Source organism: Rhinoderma darwinii, chromosome 2 (assembly GCF_050947455.1).
Source record: "Rhinoderma darwinii isolate aRhiDar2 chromosome 2, aRhiDar2.hap1, whole genome shotgun sequence".
Lineage (NCBI taxonomy): Eukaryota > Metazoa > Chordata > Amphibia > Anura > Rhinodermatidae > Rhinoderma > Rhinoderma darwinii.
In genome coordinates, this window is record NC_134688.1 from 338,853,128 (window position 1) to 338,875,572 (window position 22,445).

The 22,445-nt window shown below is 40.2% G+C and overlaps 1 protein-coding gene across 2 annotated transcripts in view; it reads left to right on the forward strand.

The window, feature by feature from the left end:
- C2H1orf116 (chromosome 2 C1orf116 homolog) overlaps positions 1-21,549 on the forward strand; it is a 39,586-nt gene extending 18,037 nt beyond the window's left edge. Inside the window, exons 2-4 of one of the 2 annotated variants that reach the window (XM_075850669.1) lie at positions 7,196-7,358; positions 16,947-17,127; positions 18,357-21,549. In XM_075850669.1, the coding sequence (XP_075706784.1) occupies positions 7,245-7,358; positions 16,947-17,127; positions 18,357-20,386 (2,325 nt within the window). In that variant the 5' untranslated portion in view covers positions 7,196-7,244 and the 3' untranslated portion in view covers positions 20,387-21,549. The remainder of the gene's footprint in view (positions 1-7,195; positions 7,359-16,946; positions 17,128-18,356) is intronic. The other variant, XM_075850670.1, reaches the window with a different exon arrangement.
- Positions 21,550-22,445: the final 896 nt, after the last annotated feature.

Consider the following 22,445-nt stretch of genomic DNA (forward strand, 5'->3'; position numbering starts at 1 on the left):
ACCTCCTACTTTTATTTTTTTTATTGCACCCTCCATTTGTACATTGGTATTTCAGTGAGGTGCTGTGTGCAAAAATACTTACCGATCCCCGCATCTTGTATTTGTCGGGTCCAGCGCCACTCACGTGATCTTCCCTCTGATTTGACTGGAGTCGCTGTGCTTTTGAATAAACCACAACACAGGCTCTCAATGCCAGAACGAGGCTCCATAGGAATGCAATGAGAGCCTGACTTCTGGTTTTCTGAAAAGCAGCGATTCCAGACCAGGTCAGAGGGAAGATCACGTGAGCGGTGCTGGACCCGAAAAACGACAAGATGCGAGGATCGGTAAGTATTTTTGTACACCGCACCCCACTGAAACACCAATGTAAAAATGCAGGGTGCAAGGAAAAAATAAAGTGGAGTGCTACTTTAATGTTTCCTGTCATACCTCAAGGAGGCGATTGCTGATGGTGCCCAAATACCTTTCCTTCCTGTCCACCTGTTGCAGTCAGTGAAGATTCATTTCTGTTCTCCTTTTTGTACTCCGATGATATATCCACTTGGTGCATCACATAAAATGTCATTCGTCCCAGCCCAGGGCTGACCCCAGGATCGGATTGGCCTACCAGACTACCAGAGGATCCTCCGATGGTCCCAGGCTTGCATAAAAATGGGCTTTTAATACAACAGGGCCCCAAAAGGTCCAGCAGAAGACAAGCCCATTTTCAGCCATTCACTTGCCACTATTTCTCATGAGCTACTAAAAAAATCTATTCGACCTTATTGATTTGTCCTCTGTGAGTGTAAGATAGATTGTGATTAAATTAATAGTTCACCTGCACAGGTTCTGTTTAGTCGGAAAGTAGGGCCTGAGAATAAATTGTGAAGGACCCAAAGAACCAAAGTTTGATTCTGGCTGAAGTCAGCATTCTACAAAATGTAGTTATTTAACCCCCTTTCCACTGTTGAGTGTAAGGGTCGGTACGCACGTGGCGTAAATACAGCGGTTTTTCCGCAACGGAATTAGTTGCGGAAAATCCTCAGCAAATACAGTAGCAGCAAAGTGGATGAGATCAAATAAATCTCAACCACACGCTGCGTAAATAGGGAGTGGAAAGAATGCTCTGAAATTGACCTGTGGTGTGGAATTCTATTCCGCAGCATGTCCATTGTATTTGCGTAAACACTGCTTATTGGTTGCGGGTTTTCCACATTGAATTCAATGGGGAGGTAAATCCCACAACAAATAGCAGTTGTTGCATTTTTTGTGGTGTGTTCGCAGCGATTCCGCTGCAAAAAACGCAACTCAGAAAAAATACAACAACTCCATACTTACCTAGAAGTCTGTGTTCCTCCCTTCAGTGCGGCATCAATGGATGACGTTTCATCCCATGTGACAGTTGTAGCTGCGGTCACATGGGATGAAACATCATCCTAGGAGGCAGCTCTGGATGATGTCAGAGGGCTGGCCATGACTCTTCATCCCACGTGAACGTCGCTGCAGCGGTCTCCTGGGTTGACACGTCCAATTTTTCCAGTCTGCAGTTTTCTGCAGCGGTCATTTTGGGAGAAAAACTGCACCACAGTTTAATGGGCTCTTTCACCCGAAATTTCCTGAGCCGCACAGGGCGGATACGCTGCATGCTTTTACTCACGTTTTATGTGCATATTTGAAAAGGCTTTGTTCAAATCTCATCCATATGGCTGGAACTGTAATATGCTGCAGATTTTCCGCACTGAAAATCCACACCATTTCCGTACCCTGTGATTCCAGCCTAAGAGCTGGTCCACACGTATCGGAATTGATGCATATTTTCCGTCCGGAATTGCGGATGGAAAATTTGAAGCCTGAATACAGTAGCAGCAAAGAGGGTGAGATTTAACAAATCTCATCCACATGCTGCGTATAATTTTTAAGCAGAAATTCACCTGCGGTACGAAAAAAAAAACACTGCAGCATGTCCATTCCTGTTGCAGAAACTGGACTGAATTGCTGCGTTTTTCAGAGAAGATATCCCCATCTCCCAGCATGCAGAAAAATCTGCCCCATTTTCTGCAGTAGAAGCCACGGTTTTTCCACAGCTGAATTTCTGCTAGTTTCTGCGGAATTGCTGCAGAATATTTTTGCAGCAATTCTGTTACGTGTTGTCAAGTCCTTACAGCACGTTCCCACATACCAGATACGCTGCAGGTCTTCTACAGCAGAATCTCGAGAAAAACATTGGTAAATCTGTGACCGAAATAGTTTTTTATGCTCATATTGCTGCAGAAACGCTGCGTTTTTTTTTTCTGCAGCAGTTTTACCTGCAAATTTAGTGTTAAACATTAGTTATAGCAAAGTATATACCTGCGGATTTCCAGCAGTGTTTCCACTGAGTAAATGCTGTAAAAACTGCAACAACCTAAGGGCGGATTTACATGAGCGTGTGCGTTTTGCGCACGCAAAAAACGTGGCGTTTTGCAAGCGCTAAATGTACTTCACAGCTCCGTGTGTCATCACATAGGATGTGCGGCTGCGTGATTTTCACGCAGCCGCCATCATTATAACACTTACTTTTGACTGCTGTTGCGCGAATCACGCGCGTCACACGGAAGTGCTTTCGTGTGGTGCGCGTGATTTTCACGCACCCTTTGACTTCAATGGGTGCGTGATGCGCGAAAAACACAAATATAGGACATGTCGTGACATGCGCAAAAATCACTGACAGTCTGCACTGCCACAGACTAGCATAGGTCCGTGCGACGCGCGTGAAAAACACGCGCGTTGCACGGACGTATTATACGTTCGTGTAAATCTGCCCTAAATCTGTTGTGGCAATTTCTGCTCCACATTGAAGTCTATGGACCAAACACGCAGCATCTCCGCACAACCCGCAGCATAAATTGACATGCTGCGGAATTGAAAAATGCACTGCAGAACACTTTCCGCATGAATTTTGTGTGGTTTTTTTTCCCCACAGCGTGGGTGTGAGATTTTCTAAATATCATTCACTTTGCACTTTGCTGCTACTATAAATGCTGCACAATTTCCGCACAGACTTCTGTTGCGGAAATTCCGCAGTGTTTACGCGACGTGGGAATCGGGCCTTCGCTGTGGGTCTGAGCAGAATCATGTTTATGGTAAACCTTCTGAGCCTTGTAACACATGGCATCATTGTGATAATTTTTAATGACTACTGGATCTCCCTGAACATCTGGGTGGAGCGGGAGGGCGGATCCAAAATATAAAGAGATCTGCATTGTTAATCACACTGAAGCTAATTTTAGCTCCCTACATGCTGTATCAAGCAGGTTGGGGGTTAACTGCTAAAAATAGCTCCTAAAATGACGTTTTCTTGTCTTAAAGGAAATTGCATTGGACTTGTTACATTGTAATATTTTAAAATTATAAAATGTTTTCACTTTAATATGAACAATACCAGAACTTCTCATTTTTTTGCATGACTCACCAGTGCTAGCAGGAACCGGTGGATGTATGCTTTTAACCGGTGGACAGGAAGCTCAAGTTAAGGTTAAATATTAACACGGGGCCATGACCCCTGTCACAGGTACGGCACAGACCTGATTGCTTAATGTGATACTTGTGATAGAGCATAGGGCTTTTTCATATTTACTTTATAGGAAATTCTGATCTCCTGATCTCATTGTCACGTGCTACAATATTCTGGCAATACGTACTGGAGGATAGAAATATGGATATTACAGTGTATATTAATGCTTGGTTAGCGTTTTGTCATTTTAGTAATAATTTCAAAATATTCAGTGTTTGTTTTGCAAAAAACAAACAAAAAAACGCTCCGTGAGTGAATAAGGATAAAACTTCCCAAAAACTTGACTGTTTTCTCCCCTTTCTGGTATCTATTGCTGCTTTCTCAGAGGATAAAAAAGCTTCCCGTGTGGAAGCCATGTTGTAAAAGAGCAAATTGGCTCTAAATTGTTGTGTTAGCATATATTTGTATAGTAAATATTAGCTTACCTGATACAGTCAGGCCCCATGTGTAAGGCAAAGGTGTTTGGTATCCCTGTCACACGGATCTGGAATACTGCAACCATATACTGTAAATCTAAGGGCCCGTACTGTATGTTTTAGAAGTCTGTTTCAGAATAATGATCTCCAGCTGATATGTTTTAAGAAATCCGCACACTTCGGAACTATTTTAGATTAAAAAAAATGAAGTCAAATTATGTTAAAGAGTGGACATAAACTTTTCATCTGTTTTGTGGATGGGAAAACATCCATTATAGTCTATGGACAGTGCTTAAAATATGGATGCGTACGTGTTTGATTTGTATGTAATCTGTATTAAATCAATACATACAAACGGTATTGCATCCATTTTTCAAAGGGGCTATTTTACGTAGTTAAATAATCCCCAAGAAGAAAGCCCATCAGTAATATGGGTCTGTAATACTCATGTCCTACTGATTCAATATCATCCACAAAATGTCTATATTGCGAATACGTATTCCGGACATTTACTAATCGGCTCGTATGGAAGGGGCCTTAAGCTGGATCGTCACAGGTCTAGCAACAGACGACTAAAAACAGGTTGTCGGCAGTCTTGACATCCACCATCCATGTTTTTTCTAATTCTATGACCTTATAATACCAGTGATATGTTATCAAATTGTACTTTGTAGCGGGGAGGCTTCCACTTATTGCACATATATTTTTCTTATCCTGCTTTAGGATTCATTACCTTTACTTATGTCACACCCAGCGTAATGTGTCTGGTACACTTAGACATATGGCAGCAATAAATATAGACTATATATGAAAATTTACAGTGACGGATTGAGCCATTATTTGAATTTGTCATCTTGCAGTCTATAACTAGTTTATTACTTGATAAATTATCCCAGTCTTACTTAAGCTAGGATATTATACCTTTGACTCGCAATACTTTGTACCTTAATAACTGGAAGTTATTTATATACAAGTCACTTGGTTTATACACACCCATATATGTGTATAAGTATGATCTGTTCTTTCCTTATTCTACATTGGTAATTGACGCTGTAGTCATTAATTAGGGCGATCTACATTGATGTACGAAGGTATTCAGGTGAATCAGAATTTTATAATATATTACAGAAAAATGCCTCTCCACTTATTAGACTGCCTCCTGCATTGATCGTTCACATATTATTCACTGGTAAAATCTGTCTTCAGCTCTCTGAAGACAGATAATCGGCTTACTGAGAGATCAGGTTACAGCTGCTGTCCATACACATCTATGGAGAGAGGAGGGGGAGGAGAGAGCAGGTGCAGAGAGACAGTCGTTGCAGCTTCTAGTAAGAGGTTATTCACACCAACTTCATAATCTGCTGTGACTGGCCATTTTTTTAACGGACCGTCTGAATGGCCTGTGAAAAAAATAGGACATGTCCCATTTTTGCCTATTTTCACGGTTCCCACAATAGACTCGAGTCTGAGGGATCTGTAAAAATCTCGCACAGATTTTTCACGACTGATTTTATGCCAGTTTGTGTGATAATCTCTACGTTTTTTTGTTTTTTTTTTACCTCACCCTAGTGCTGGATTCTTGGCTACACTGCTCAGTGCTGCTGTATTATGTTCTCCATGTTGCTGCTGCTTTTAGTAAGTGTTTTACTGTCTCACCCCAAGCTGGATTCTAGTAAAACCAATTATTAGAAGCAGCAACCTCTCTGTGTGTCTCTGTCTGTCTTGACGGGAGGGGATGAGGGCACCCCCAGCCTGACAGATTTACTATAATTTATGCCAAATAAACTTGCGTCCTTTATAGAAATCGTAGCTGTCGTAGATTTCACTTTGTGGCACACAGACAGCCAAAGATGCAACAAACTTATTAAGAGGCGGGCACCTCTTAATAAATTTGTCGCATCTTAGTCTTACATGTTACATCATACCAGTCATCAGTCTAAGCATGGCATATAAAATGCCTGTGTTATCAAATCTGCCCCTCAAGCTTTATAATTTATTAGGACAAACTTGACTGTTAACTCCTCGCATCCCATTTATGTTGACTGCTATGAAGCTACTATGTGGGCAGCATATATGACTTATAATGTATGCTTGGTTTAAAAGAATTCGCTTGCATGATTTCAAATCTATCTATGAATGCAGGTAGATTTTGGACATTTTGAGATTTATATTGGTAAGTTTAATATATTATAATTCAATATGCTACTAATTTGGTATTTTGTTGTTATTTGGAAAATGTTTCGTTATTTTGTATCCTTTTCTGTGAATACATAATCTGAAAACATGTCTATATTGCTGTAGAAGAATGCTATTTATTTGGAGAAATCTGTGATACAGAATATACAGTGGTCCCTCAAACTATAATAATAATTCTGGGCTGTGTCCTGAAAATATTTAAATTCTATAAAATATTAGTAACTGGTTCTGAAGCCACCAAAATGGAATTTCAACATTAAAGAGGCTCTGTCACCAGATTATAAGTGCCCTATCTCCTACATAATGTGTTAGACGCTGTAATGTAGATAAGTGGTTTTTATTTTGAAAAATTATCATCTTTGAGCAAGTTATGAACAATTTTAAATTTATGCTAATTGGTTTCTTAATAGACAACTGGGCGTGTTTTTACTTTTTACCAACTGGGTGTTGTGAAGAGAAGTGTATGACGCTGACCAATCAGTGACCAATCAGCTTCATACACTTCTCATTGTTCCAGCCCAACTTCATTCACTGCACGATCACGCTGTGCTGTGGATCATGCTGGGCTGGAACAATGAGAAGTGTATGACACTGATTGGTAAGCGTCATACACTCCTCTGTACAACGCCCAGTTGGTAAAAAGTGAAAACACGCAAAGTTGTCTATTAAGAAAGTCATTAGTATAAATCTAAAATTGCTCATAACTTGCTCAAAAATGATAGTTTTTCAAAATAAAAAGCACTGCTGTTATCTACATTACAGCGCAGATCACATTACGTAGGTGATAGGGCACTTATAATCTGGTGACAGCCTCTTTAAGAAAATATGAAGATTAAAAATAATCACAACAATAAAAATACCTAAAACCAATAAATCAAGTCCTTACAAATAACTGTTTATGAATAACTTCAGAGTTTTCAACTTATTATAATGCTTTTCTAAAAAAAATATTTTTCTATTAAATCTCAGTGATCCTCTAATGTTTATGCTGTATTTTTTTTTCGGTTGTTTTTCTGTGTAACATGCAACTTTGTCATTGTTTTCCCTACAGCATTTGGTTTTAAAATTGCGCAAACCTTATTTGTGACCTGCTCTGGGTGATGCCTGAAAAAACCCTTTGGACACGGCATGTAGGGATGGAAGCCTTGAATAGTGTGGGCAGCTCAGGTAGCTGTGATAGCATGGAGAGCATTTCTTCCAACCATTCTGCTTTTGTAAGTATATTTCAAAGTTCCTTTAATTTGGCTTGTGAAATTATATAATTGACTTTAGCTGGGTAGCCACTCGGCTTTTACAGTAAATTTATATCTGTATAAATGAGGTAGGAAACTTCAGTGGTCCACTGTGGCCTTAGCAAGCAAAGGGAGAGGAGATGATGGTAATTTGTCCCACATTCAGGATGGTGACTGCACTGCAATGATCCTTTAATACATAATTTAAAGGCGGACAATAATTAGAATAATTACTAGTTCTCTTTTGGATTCATTACGTTGAGGTCTGCTGAATGCCTCTGACAAGCTGTTGCAATGCTCTGCTCTTTATGTAGATACTTTTGTTACTGTTGGTAACTGTAGGGCATTGAAAATATAGAAGAATAAGAATTTTTTATATTTGTAGTAGATAATTCTGGGCTATACTTTAAATTAAAATGGGATTTCTCAGGAATATACACTACCGTTCAAAAGTTTGGGGTCACCCAGACAATTTTGTGTTTTCCATGAAAACTCACACTTATATTTATCAAATGAGTTGCAAAATGACTAGAAAATATAGTCAAGACGTTGACAAGGTTAGAAATAATGATTTTTATTTGAAATAATAACTTTCTCCTTCAAACTTTGCTTTTGTCAAAGAATTCTCTCTTTGCTGCAATTACAGCATTGCAGACCTTTGGCATTCTAGCTATTAATTTGCTGAGGTAATCGGGAGAAATTTCAACCCGTGCTTCCAGAAGCCCCTCCCACAAGTTGCATTGGCTTGATGGGCACTTCTTGCGTACCATACGGTCAAGCTGCTCCCACAACAGCTCTATGGGGTTGAGATCTGGTGACTGCGCTGGCCACTCCATTACAGATAGAATACCTGCTGCCTGCTTCTTCCCTAAATAGTTCTTGCATAATTTGCAGGTGTGCTTTGGGTCATTGTCCTGTTTGTAGGATGAAATTGGCTCCAATCAAGCGCTGTCCACAGGGTATGGCATGGCAAAATTGAGTCATAGCCTTCCTTATTCAAAATCCCTTTTACCTTGTACAAATCTCCCACTTTACCAGCACCAAAGCAACCCCAGACCATCACATTACCTCCACCATGCTTGACAGATGGCGTCAGGCACTCTTCCAGCATCTTTTCAGTTGTTCTGCGTCTCACAAATGTTCTTCTGTGTGATCCAAACACCTCAAGCTTCGATTTGTCTTTCCATAACACTTTTTTCCAATCTTCCTCTTTCCAATGTCTGTGTGCTTTTGCCCATATTAATCTTTTCCTTTTATTAGCCAGTCTCAGATATGGCTTTTTCTTTGCCACTCTGCCCTGAAGGCCAGCATCCCGGAGTCGCCTCTTCACTGTAGACATTGACACTGGCGTTTTGCGGGTACTATTTAATGAAGCTGCCAGTTGAGGACCTGTGAGGCGTCGATTTCTCAAACTAGAGACTCTAATGTACTTGTCTTGTTGCTCAGTTGTGCAGCGGGGCCTCCCACTTCTCTTTCTACTCTGGTTAGAGCCTGTGTGTGCTGTCCTCTGAAGGGAGTAGTACACACTGTTGTAGGAAATCTTCAGTTTCTTGGCAATTTCTCGCATGGAATAGCCTTCATTTCTAAGAACAAGAATAGACTGTCGAGTTTCACATGAAAGCTCTCTTTTTCTAGCCATTTTGAGAGTTTAATCAAACCCACAAATGTAATGCTCCAGATTCTCAACTAGCTCAAAGGAAGGTCAGTTTTATAGCTCCTTTAAACAGCAAAACTGTTTACAGCGGTGCTAACATAATTGCACAAGGATTTTCAAGATTTTTCCTATCATCCATTAGCCTTCTAACACAGTTAGCAAACACAATGTACCATTAGAACACTGGAGTGATGGTTGCTGGAAATGGGCCTCTATACACCGATGTAGATATTGCATTAAAAACCAGACGTTTGCAGCTAGAATAGTCATTTAGCACATTAACAATGTATAGAGTGTATTTCTGATTAATTTAATGTTATCTTCATTGAAAAAAACTGTGCTTTTCTTTCAAAAATAAGGAAATTTCTAAGTGACCCTAAACTTTTGAACGGTAGTGTACATTGATAGCCTATCTTTCACAAACACCATCAATGTATAATTGGTAGGGGACCAACTCTTGGGTACCCCACTGATCAGCACAACAAAGGGACCCTTTGATGTTTTTCCAGACATATCTGTGCATGCTGCAGTACCAAACACAACCTCCTATATGGTGGTGCCGTTGTGCCTGAAACAACTTTAATTGAGTTGTGGCACCCACTCCAAACCCTTTGTTCTGTTGATCATAAGGGGCCATCAATGTGTATTCCTGGAAACCCCCTTTTAAATGCATATAGATAGTATTTGCAGCTACAATCCTGGTGGCTGAAAGATCCCCCCCCCCCCCTATTAACTTATATCAAATTTAAGTAAAATAACCGAATAAATTATGACTGCCCATCGCTTATATAGAGTATGGTAAGTGTCGGCATGTATATCAGGAGATCACTGATACAATTATGCATTTTCCTTGTCTGAGAGCACTTGCTTTCCATTACAATATTAGAATCACTAGCAAGTTAACTTTATGTTGGCCATGTCGCATTTCAGAGAAGACTATATGAGAAAATTTAGCTTTAATGGAATGCAACAGTTTGAATGATAAGGACTCCATTTAAAGGGAAAGTGTCGCTAGAAAAAAAATGTGTTTTTTTTTTTTTTAGTTAAACAATTAGTGTATAGGTGATTAAACATTAATTGAATTTTTTTCACGAGTCCGGAAATATAATAAATTTAGATTCTAATTTATAATATTTCCCAGCGCTTGTCACTAGATGGAGCAATTCCCAAAATTGCAGCATTGCATGTGGTAAAGCAACCACATTGCTTTATGCTGCAAAATTTGAGAAAACTCACTCGCTCTAGTGAGCTCTCAGAAACCCCCCTCCTTTATCCTGGCTAGTGCCGGGAGAAACGAGGGGATTGAACGGTCAAACCTCCTACACTGTGTGTCGCCATTTTCTGAGCTAACACACAGTGTAGTAGGTTAACATACAGTAGTAAACACACACTAAAACACGAACATACATAGAAATAACTTACCTGCTCCTGCCGCCGCCGCTCGCTCTGGTCCGTCCGCTCCGTCTGCTACCTCCGCTCCAAGTGCACAAGTCCGGAAGCCGCAACCGGAAGTAGTAATCTTACTGTCCGGCCGCGACTTCCGGTTCACAGGAAAATGGCGCCGGACGTCGCACAGTTCAACTTGGACTGTGTGGGAGCGGCGCATGCGCCGTTCCCACACAGACGGCGTACAGCATAGTGGATGGAACGGGCCCCGTTCGCATTCACTATGGAACTTTAGCTGCCGTATTCCATGTCTGTATGTGTCGTTAATCGACACATACAGAGATGGAAAAAAAAACGGCAGCCCCCATAGGGAAGAAAAAGTGAAAAAATAAAAAAAAGTAAAACACAAACACACAAATAAATAAAAAAATGTTTAATAAAACACTAAAATCAAATTGATCAAAAAACATTTTTTTTCGTGACACTGGTCCTTTAAGCACTAGTATTCTGTTTACTGTTTAAAACCGCGTAGGCTACATCAGGTGTAGCTGTACGGGTGCAGAGGTACAGTAGCCGTCCCAGCAAGGCCCTGGTACATGAGAGGCCCAAAGGACCCAGTGCCATATAAGAATAAACTAGTATTAATTATGTGTGTGCGTGCGCGCGTATATATGTGTACATAAGTTAGCACCACTTACAGCTTTTACAAATGTTACATCTGTGTACTTCAGGAGTATGCCTAAAACGTTATGAGGAGAGCCTTATATGCTTTATCTTCTCTTGGTTGTAAATAGCACAGTTGTGTGTTCTCCGTGTTAAACAATATTTTATCTAAGCCTTTTGTCCTAGTAAGCGGGGCAATTATGGATGTGGGCACTGTTCTCTCGAAGGCTTCGTTCGCAAATCAGTCAGGGCTCTATTCTGACGTTCCATCTGATCTTTCCGTCAGAATGGAGCTCTGCTAAAACAAACAAAAACCATAGGTAAATAGCGTAGTAGACTACGTTCAGTGAGAACGGAGCCCTGACGCAGATGTGAATGAAGCCTAAGATGGGCCATACAGAACTGAAAAATATTCACATACATACATTAATATGCCCTAATAGTTAATTACAAAGCAGCCAGATGTACGGGGCCACATAGGGCAGTGAAAGTTGTCTTCATCCCTGTTGATCTAGCAGTGGAGGGGTTAATGTCCGTATCCATGGTGGTCTAGGGCAAAATAAGGGTTAATGTCCGCATCCCTGGTCATCTAGGGCAACAGGATCCCTGGTGGTCTAGGTTCATTTTAAGATCCCTGGTAGAGAACAGTAATGGGGTTGATCTTCACTCCTGGGGTCCAGTGGTTACTCACCTCTTCAGGCTCTAACGTTGTTCTAGCTGTAATAAGAAGCTGAACATTGATCGTTCAGCTCCCTGTTTCCTTTCTATGATAAGGGGGATAGAGAGGATGGGGCAGCTGTAACTGTAGAGCTAGTATAGCATAGTTATCTTTATGATCGGCCAAATTTTTCAGGAACGCTCTGCCTGATCATTAGGCGGGCAGCTCAGGGAGTCTGTGCGGGAGTAGACTTTGTCTAAACAGGATGGCTCCTAAGATGTGCAGCTTCACTGCCACGCAGCTTGGGGGTAGGTGGTCAGTGGTCTGTAGCAGTCATGCACTAGCTTTGCTGCTCAATGATTCACCTGTTCTGTAGAAAAAAATTATCATAGAATAAAGTCCAATATCTTTAATATTTTTCTACACTAATCTTTCATGTTTGCACAAAGATATGGAGGGAAAAATACAGCATTGGTTACTAAAAATAATTATTCGCTTTGTTCCTGTTAAACAAATCTACCTGTTGATGTGGCTTGGTGTTTACACAACTTAACTCTACTTTCAGCGAACCGGTTATCTAATATACCAGCAGAAAGCAGGCCACTTTATAGAAAATGTTAAATTGAAGATACTGTGGATGAGCATGTTCTATGCCATGACTGGCATGGAGTGGTACTTTAAAAATTGTCTCTTGACACAATAGTTGGTATATTATAACTAGAAGATATATTTTGGTAGAGGGTTTCAATATGGATACCATTTATGGAGGTTTTTACAGGTCAGATCAAACATTGGCACCAGCTGAGGTATGAATTTTGTGCGTATTAAAATATAAGTATATTCGACATGTAAGTATAATTTAGAAAATGGACATGTCCCCAATACACGCAACGTGCCACCATTAACGATGTCTGCATAGTGGCCACCTTAGTCATAGAATTAAAGTTATACATTTCTGGCTACATTATTCTTCTTTTTTTTTTTTTTTGCAGCTTCCATTGAAGGAAGCATACTGTAAAATGTGCTGTACAAGCAGGAGACACTTGCTCTGCCAGGAGTCCAGCGGATCCGGTAGAGTAGACAAGAATGAAATAAAGTTTACTAGATAGCATAGACATGAACTTACTAATGTGAATTGGAGACCTTACCTAAATCTGGTGAAATGGAAAAGTGAAGCAGTTACCTATAGCAACCAACTCTCGTTTTACAGAGCCCTCTTACCCAAAAAAAATTAAGGCAGCAGTGTGCATGCTCTCCACTTTTCCCTTTCCTCTAGAGATCTAGAGGAGCAAAATGCTACACAGAGGGAGATAGACAATCTTGAGCGGAGCATGCTGCTCACTGAGCAAGCAGTTAGTGGGGTAGCCCTGGAGGGTGAAGATGTGGGTCAGCAGGACCAGGCAAGTAGCTGGGTTATTGTAGTTAGGAGCAGTAGAAAGGGGTCCAAGATAAGGAAGAATAATCCTATTCCTGTTATTCCAAGCAAAATTGGCAATTTGGGTGATGATGCGAGGGTGTCCGTCTCAGAAATGAGGGTGTCCGTCTCAGCTAGTATTCAGCAAGATGGTAATGAAGGTAAGGCAAGACAATTAGTAGTTGTAGGGGATTCTCTAGTCAGGAAGGCGGATAGAATAATTTGTCGCCAAGACCGCCTCAACCGAATGGTTTGCTGTCTCCCTGGTGCCAGGGTTCAGCATGTGGTGGAACAGGGGGATAAATTACTGCGAGGGGCTGGTGATGATCCAGCTGTCGTGGTCCATCTGGGAACCAACGACAGAATAAATGGTAGGTGGGGGAGCCTTAAGAATAATTTTAAAGAACTAGGCTACAAGCTGAAGGGGAGCACCGCCAAGGTAGTATTCTCTGGAATACTGCCTGTGCCATGCGCATCACAGGAAAGCCAGCGGGAGCTCAGGGAATTAAATGCATGGCTTAAGTGTTTGTATAGAGGAGAAGGCTTTGAGTTCCTGGAGCACTGGGCTGACTTTTTATTGGTGTACAAACTGTATTCTGCCAATGATTTACACCTAAATGGAAGGGGGACCGCTGTGCTGGGGGAGAGAATTCTAGCCGGGGTGGTGGAGTATTTAAACTAGGGCTGAGGAGGGAGGTCAATGTAGAAAATAAAGGGGTAGTTAGGTTAGAAAAGGGTCAGACTATAGTGGCGGGGGGAGAAATAGACTGTGGGGAGAGGACTAGACAACCGGATAAAGAGATCCTTTTGTTACAAAACAGCAATTTAAAATAATAATGCCCAAATAATGTCAAATCACATTTCTGATGCCAAACGTGCCAATTTAAAATGTAAGTTTAAAGTGTATGTTCACAAATGCCAGAACTCTAGCCAGCAAAATGGGAGAGCTTAAGGCCTTGGTACTGGAGGAATATATTGATAAAGTTGGTGTTGCTGAAACATGGCTAGACTATTCTCATGACTGGGCTGTAAATCTACAAGGTTTTAAATGGTTTTATAAAGACCGGGCAAATCGGAAAGGCGGTGGTGTTTGTCTGTATATGAGAAGTGATATGAAGGCGAGTGTGAAAGAGACAATAGTGGGTGAAGATTCTGAAAGGGTTGAAACCTTGTGGGTGGAATTACAAAGGGAGGTAAACACTGAAAAAAATAGACCCCTCGTCATTACTGAAGAGATGGAAGGTCAGCTATATAAAAAGATGGATGGGCAGCACAGTGGGGTACTGTAGTGATAATGGGAGATTTTAATTACCAGGATATTAATTGGTGTCATGGTCCGACTTCAATTGCGAAGGGGAGACATTTAATAAGCCAGTTTGTGGAAGACCCGAATAGAGATGAAGCTCTGTTGGATCTGGTCATTTCTAATAATGCATAGCTTGTTGAGAATGTTACTGTTTGTGAAAACCTTGGTAACCATGATCACAATATAGTTATATTTTACCTATACTGTAAAAACTAAACACCGGCTGGGAGGGCAAAAACACTTCATTTTGAGAAGGCCAATTTCCAACAGGATGAGGGCTGCAATTCAGGACATAGACTGGGAAGAACGAATGTCAAATAATGGTACAAATGATAAATGGGAGATCTTAAAGTCCACTTTGTATAATTATAGTGTAAATGTATTTCTATAGGTAACCAGTATTAACGACTAAAATTAAACCCCACATGGCTTACATCTTCTATAAAAAGGGCAATATATGACAAAAAAAAAGAGCATTTGAAAAATACAAATCTGAGGGTAAAACTGTAAAAAAGTAATAAAATTAGCAAAAATACCAAATGAAAGGCAGGTGGCCAAGGATAGTAAAACAAATCTCAAAAAATTCTTCAAGTATGTAAATGCAAGAAAGGTCCAAGGTCTGACCATGTAGGACCCCTAAATCGTGGTAATGGGGAGTTGGTCACAGGGGATCAAGAGAAGGCAGAGTTACTAAATGGGTTCTTTAACTCTCTATATACAACCGAAGAAAGAGCAGCTGATGTAGCCGGTGCCAGCGCTGTTCACACATCAATTAATATACTGAATTGGCTTAATGTAGATATGGTCCAAGTCCAGTTAAATAAAAATAAATGTGCACAAGGCCCCAGGACCAGATGGGTTACACCCTAGAGTTCTTAACAAGCTTAGTTCAGTTATTTCTGTCCACCTCTTTATAATATTCAGTGATTCTCTAGTGACTGGTATAGTGCCAAGGGACTGGCGCGGGGCAAATGTGGTGCCTATTTTCAAAAAGTGCTCTAGGTCTTCCCCAGGTAATTATAGACGAGTTAGCTTAACTTCAATCGTGGGAAAAATGTTTGAGGTGTTATTGAGGGACTATATGCAGTATTATGTGACAAAAAATAGTATGTGACAGCCGGTTTTACAAAGGACAGAAGTTGTTAAACCAACCTGATTTTTGTTTTTCTGAAGAGGTAAGTAGAAGCCTAGACAGGGGGGGCCTGCTGTGAATATAGTGTTTTTGGACTTTGCAAAGGCATTTGACACTGTCCCTCATAGACGTCTAATGGGTAAATTTAAGGACTATAGGTTTGGAAAGTTTAGTTTGTAATTGGATTGAGAATTGGCTCAAGGACCATATCAAGAGATTTGTGGTCAATGATTCCTACTCTGGTCCCCGGTTATAAGTGGTGTACCCCATGGTTCTGTGCTGGGACCACTATTATTCAACTTCTTTATTAATGATATAGAGGATAGGATTAATAGCACTATTTCTATTTTTGCAGATGACACCAAGCTATGTGGTATTGTTTAGTCTATAGAAGATGTTCGTATATTGCAAGCTGATTTGGACGCACTAAGTGTTTGGGCATCCACTTGGCAAATAAGGTTTAATGTAGATAAATGTAAAGTTATGCATCTGGGTACCAACAATCTGCATGCATCATGTGTCCTACGGGGAGCTACACTGGGAGAGTCACTTGTTGAGAAGAACCTCGGTGTTGTTGTAGATCATAAACTAAATAACAGCATGCAATGTCAATCAGCTGCTTTAAAGGCCAGCGTGATATTCTGGTGTAAAGAGACATGGACTCGCGAGACAGGGATATAATACCACTTAACAAAGCATTAGTGAGGCCTTATCTAGAATATGCAGTTCAGTTCTGGGCTCCAGTTCATAGAAAGGATACCCTGGAGTTGAAAAAAATTCAAAGAAAAGCAACGAAGCTAATAAGGGGCATGGAGAATCTAAGTTCTGAGAAAATATTAAAAGAATTAATCCGATTTAGCCTTGATAAGAGACGACTAAGGGGGGACATGATTCACTTATATAAATATATGAATGGCACATACAAAAAATATGGTGAAATCATATTCCACGTAAAACTCCCTCAAAAAACAAGGGGGCACTACCTCTATCTCGAAAAAAAATGTTCAATCTGCAGAGGCAACAAGCGTTCTTTACTGTGAGAACTTTGAATCTATGGAATAGCCGACCACAGTAGCTAAAGTAGATGGCTTTAGAAAAGGCTTAGTTTCCTAGAACGAAAAAATATCAGCTCCTATGTCAATGTGTAGAAATTTTTTCCCTCCCCTTTTCCCATCCCTTGGTTGAACTTGATGGATGTGTCTTTTTTTTTTTTCAACCGTACTAACTATGTAACCAGTTTTAATAAATTCTTCCAAATGCACATTTGTAATTTGATACGGTCAATGAAACTTTATTTCCTACTTGAAAGGTGTATGGAACCTATGTACAAAAAGTTAATATATATTTTCTCTAATAGAGTGGAGATGGATATGATCATCTTTCAGCTGAAGAGCGGGAATGCTTGATGTTTCTGGAGGAAACCATAGACTCTCTAGATAATGAAGAAGATAGTGGGGTATCTAATGATGAACTGGAGACTAACGAAAAATCCACCAACCTTTCAACGACCGAAGAGTCAAAAGTTCCAACTTCAGGTGGTAAGAATTTGCACAAATCAATAATGCTTTTATCTCAAAAAGGATTTTGACTGTATAGACGAAGGGTGATCACAATGTACCTTGGGAGCCACATTTGTCTTGTAGAGGAGCTTTCGTGTAGCTTTCAACTCCGTGACAATCCTGTTACCAGGATTGTTTTATCGTACTGGTTTCTTGAACTTGTCCAAGAATACTGCTTCTTTTTCGTGATGGAAGAGCTTACTCATATTTAGCTTATGCCCAATGAAGTTCTCCAGTGCCAATTGATCATTTCTAAAATGAGTGATGGTAGAGATGGTTAAACACTTCTAATTGTCTGCTCAAATGTATGTTTCCTGTTAGTGGAGAACAAAGTAGCACAGGACCATGTGTTGCATTATAGGGCACTGTGAATTGCCAATTTCAATGGGCAATGCTGTAGTATTAACTTCTCTGAGGGCACTGCTATGATTAATATACATAATGGATAATACAGCATAGCAGTCACGATGGTATGGACAATTCTGTGTGCATGTTACTGCGCAGGCACTACGGTTAGGCAGGTTTCACGTGAGCATAATAATGTGGTATTTTGTGAGCCCATATTGCGGTTGCAAATGACCCCATCTAACCGCGTCCTAAATTCCTATGCTGCTATTAGTTCGTGTCAACATTAGATGCCAATTTTCTTTGTTACTATCTATTAATAGTGAAGTGTACTACCTGAGTAGAGACAGAAAAGCACTGCAATTTGATTGTAGAAGAGCTTCATAAGAGGTGTGGCAGGCATACAAATGCTTTGACTTCTTAATCCATGTGAGCATTCTCTGTAAAAGTTAAACACTTTAACATTGTTGTATGGCTGCTAAGTCTTACATAAGGCACACATCACTAAACTATTAGCAGGACTTCATGACCAATTGCTGAGGTATGAGACTTCTAAATATATCTGCAAGGGTGTGATTAAACACCCAAAAATGTCATTTCCCATCATAGCATAAGGATCCTCCCTTCCTTTTACACTATGTTCTATGTTGCTAGAAACATTGGGTCCTTAGGAACAAATTCATGATGCCTTTTTATTTTAATCTTGTACATTTAGATAATGAAACTCTAATTATATTATAAATATTTACTATCTAGTATAATGAACACTTGTAAATCTCTATCATAATGGTGTATATATATATATATACAGCACACCATTGGAAATGCTAATAGATATTAAGTTTAATTTTGTATTTTTGTAGGTAATGATAAAACAATACCAATGACTACAGCATTTCCAAAATTGGAGGAATGGACATCCAATGCCAGAATTCCCCAGGGGTACCACAGTTTTCCAAGAGTAATACAAGCTTCTCGGGAAGAAACCGTAAAACATGCAACGGACTCCAAGCTTGCAGATTCCAATTCTGACCAAACAAAGTTATGGCATGGGAAACCAAAGAGCATGTCTTCAATTAACAGACCACAAACAGGGGAACCTTGCATAAAAGACTTGCTGATTATACCACCTCCTGAACCATTCAGAGACCCTCAAGTTATTATAGATAAGAGACGCTCTGTTACCGATCCCACAGATGCACGTGAAGTAAGATATGACAGAGCACTGTTAAGACCAGCTACAATCTCAGAATATAAAGAGATACAACCTGTAGTAAAGCCATTTAGTGCACAAACACCACCACTGTTTCCAAGAGTTTCCTCCCCAAAGACTACCACTGTTTCACAAGAGACTGTTAGCCAGGCTGGAGAAAAATCTGTGGATATCAAACTTGGCCCACCAACAGCACCAAAGCCACGCACACTACCGCCACATATAATTATTAAGTCAAGCTCGGGAGCGGTATCTAGCTTAGACCCACACATGAGGCCAAGAACATTTTCAGCACATGAAAGGACCATGGACAGAGCTCATGACCCTACAATCCCAAAAGTTCCTCATTCTCAGGAACAAGAGCGTGCTAGATTTGAGGCACTACACAAATTAGGCTTGGATGGTAAATCAAGTTCACAGGAGAATGTTTCAATGAGGTCTTCAAAGACTGATCTGTCTATAGCACAAGGTGTTGGTGAACAAAGCTACAAAGATATTAACAGGAGAAGTGATGTTAATACGCAAGGTAAAGTAAATTTAATGGAAGCTATCCCTACACAACCTTCTATTATTATTCATAAAACAGATGATAGTCCTGTAAGAAATGAAAGCCTAAGCAAGAACAGATTGAGCATGAAAGCAATCACACTAGATAAAGATGAGCCCGTGAGTGGAACTACTGTTTTTGTTCAGAAAGACTATAGTGCTGTGGAAGTAACTCCACCGCATCATATTAAAAGTAGTATTTTTGAAAGGAGCAAACCAAGCATGCATATAAATACACAAGAGAAAGCAGATGTAGTAATTCCATCACCCAAGCCTTTAAATGAGGTACACACTGTCACTGATGGTGAAAAAGACACTACGAAATCCTCATCACCATCACATTCTCGTCCAACGTCAAAAGTAGATATCAGATCTGATAAATCTGGCTATGCATCTAATCAGTTCTATACAGGATCAGATTTTCCTTTAAAGAGTCAAAAACCAGACCATGATAGAAAATCCTTAACTAACCCTGTGGAGAAAGGAACGGTAATTCCAGAAATGAATCCTGTACCATTCAAACCATTAAACCATTTATCTATAGGTGAGAAACCTCAGGAAAAATTGGGTTCCTCTGAGAATATTAGCCTTATCAGTACCAGTCCTGGAAAAACCTTCAGTTTTCCTCGACCAAAGGAGGTTTTGGTCACACCTCACAATCCAGAAGTAACTCGAGAAGAAGGGAAGGAAAAAGTCCTTGATAAGAGCAACAGACACAGCGCACATTTTGAATCTTCCAATGAACCATTCTTGCACTTTCCTCAAGGCTCAGTTCCTGGTCTCCGACAAATAAACATTAAGGCAAACACATTGGAACGGTCTGGTGTGGGCCTCAGTGGTTCTATGTCTAGCATTGAAAAAGAGCCCCAAAAGTCAAACAGCTCATTCTTTAAAAAACCACTGTTTTCTGGAAATTTCCTGCGAAGCAGCAGGCCTAGGCCAGCATCCCTTGGCACTGGAAAAGACTTTGCGAGTCTGGAGACATCTACAGGAGACACAACTGAGAAGCGATCATTCTTTTCAAGGCCTGCTCGCTCATCTGCTCCCGTTACTAGTGTTAAGATTACTCCTAAGGGATCTTCAGAAGAGCACCGGAAAGAAGCCTTGAAAAAACTTGGTATTCTAAAGGAATAAAATGTGGCCGTAAATGTGCATTGAACTGTGCATTTCCAGTGTTCTCACTCTTTATGACGATGTGATCATGTTCTTATTTTAGTCAGGGGATTTTTGAACTTGAGAACTTTCTATTTTTCCTTCCTTCCACCTGCCATGTATTGGTATGTTCACACGCAGTGTTTTCAGGCGTAATTCTGGCGTATTACGCCTGAAAAAACTGGTCCATTACGCCTACAAACATCTGCCCATTGATTGCAATGGGATTTATGGTGTTCTTTTCCCACGAGGCTTCATCTTACGCGTCGCTGTCAAAATACGGCGCATAAAAAGAAGTGCATGTCGCTTGGGACTTTTTGGAGGCGTTTTTCATTGAATTCATTGAAAAACAGCTTCAATAACGGCTGTAAAAGATGCCGTGAAAAACGTCTGAAAATCAGGAGCTGTTTTCGCTTGAAAACGGCTCCATATTTTCAGACGTTTTAGTCACTGCGTGTGAACATACCCTATCTGAACCTTGGGGCATCTTTACACTTTTTTTAAATTCCTTTTGCAAGCTTGTTGATATCATATAGAGATTTAAACCTATGTTGGTCCATAAACTTTACCTGGAAAATGTAAATATTCCTTGGTCTGAAATGTTGCTTTTGCCATATGGCTGTAAACCCCCTCCCCCCCCCAAAAAAAAACAAACGCTGACACAAAGTAACCGGGATTGGACATTGTAGAGCACTTCATAATTTTATAGTTATGTGCGATATTAATATATTGTAGTATTTAACACTTGACAAATGGGCATAAAGAATAACATCCACTTTTTTTTTTTTTTTTTAAACTCCTTACTTTCCTAATGTGTTCCAGTTTTTGTTTTATTTTGACTCGTGGCTTAAACTAGTCGCTTGTTGGTACCAGCGTAATCTACAATCCTCTAACATATGAATGTAAATATATTCATGTTCTATAAAGATATTTTGAGATTATAATTGTATGTTTTGTTTCAAGATGTGACTGGATTGAGAATTTAAGTGTGACTCATGTAAACGCCTATTTGTAGACTTTCATCTGCCGCTACACTTGGAACTGTGAAAGACTTAAACAGTTTTATTTTGTATGTAAAGAAAGGTCTGTTCTATAGTGTATCATCCTGGAGATGCTATTGGTTTATGTAAGTTTTTAGTTTTATTGCACACTCAATTTAAGTGTGCAGTCCCTCATTAATAAAAGTTTTAATAAACCTTGTAGAATTTGTTTTGATTTAAAAATTCTCCCCTTTTAAGCTGAACAGGAAGACATTGGGACTAATGCATAAAAATGTCAATGTTGCTCATAGCAACTTTTAATTTTAACAAAAAAGGGCTGAACAGACGAAAGGTGTTTGATCTGGCATCTCCCTAATACTACAATTCTTACGGCTCATTTACACGAGCGTGTTATACATCCGTGCAACGCGCGGGATTTTCACGCGTGTCGTATGGACCTATGTTAGTCTATGGGGCCGTGCAGACAGTCCATGATTTTTGCGCAACGTGAGTCCGTTGCATAAAACTCACGACATGTCCTATATTTCTGTGTTGTTCATTGTAGTCAATGGGTGCGTGAAAATCACGCATGCCACACAGAAGCACTTCCGTGGGACGAGCGTGATTCGTGCAACAGCTGTCAAACTATGAATGTAAACAGAAAAGCACCACGTGCTTTTCTGTTTACAAACATCCAAACGGAGTGTCATAATGGCGGCTGCGCGAAAATCACGCAGCCGCGCATCATACAGGGCTGACACACGGAGCTGTTAAGTGCCTTTTGGGCACGCAAAACACCACGTCTTTTGCGTGCGCAAAATGCACATGCTCGTGTAAACCCGGCCTTAGTGCTAGTAACGGTGGTACTTCTAGTAGTTCAAATGCCAAATATAATTCTGCAACAAATGATGCCAAGATTTACCACATCTTGGTCTGATGCACAGTATAAGGGTTTTAAGTTCCATATCTTATGAGCAGAATATTAATGGGTGTAAAATACATATTGGTTAGCTGTGGCAGTTACTTGGGTAATTGTAAATACAAAAAGGGTAAAATTGTTG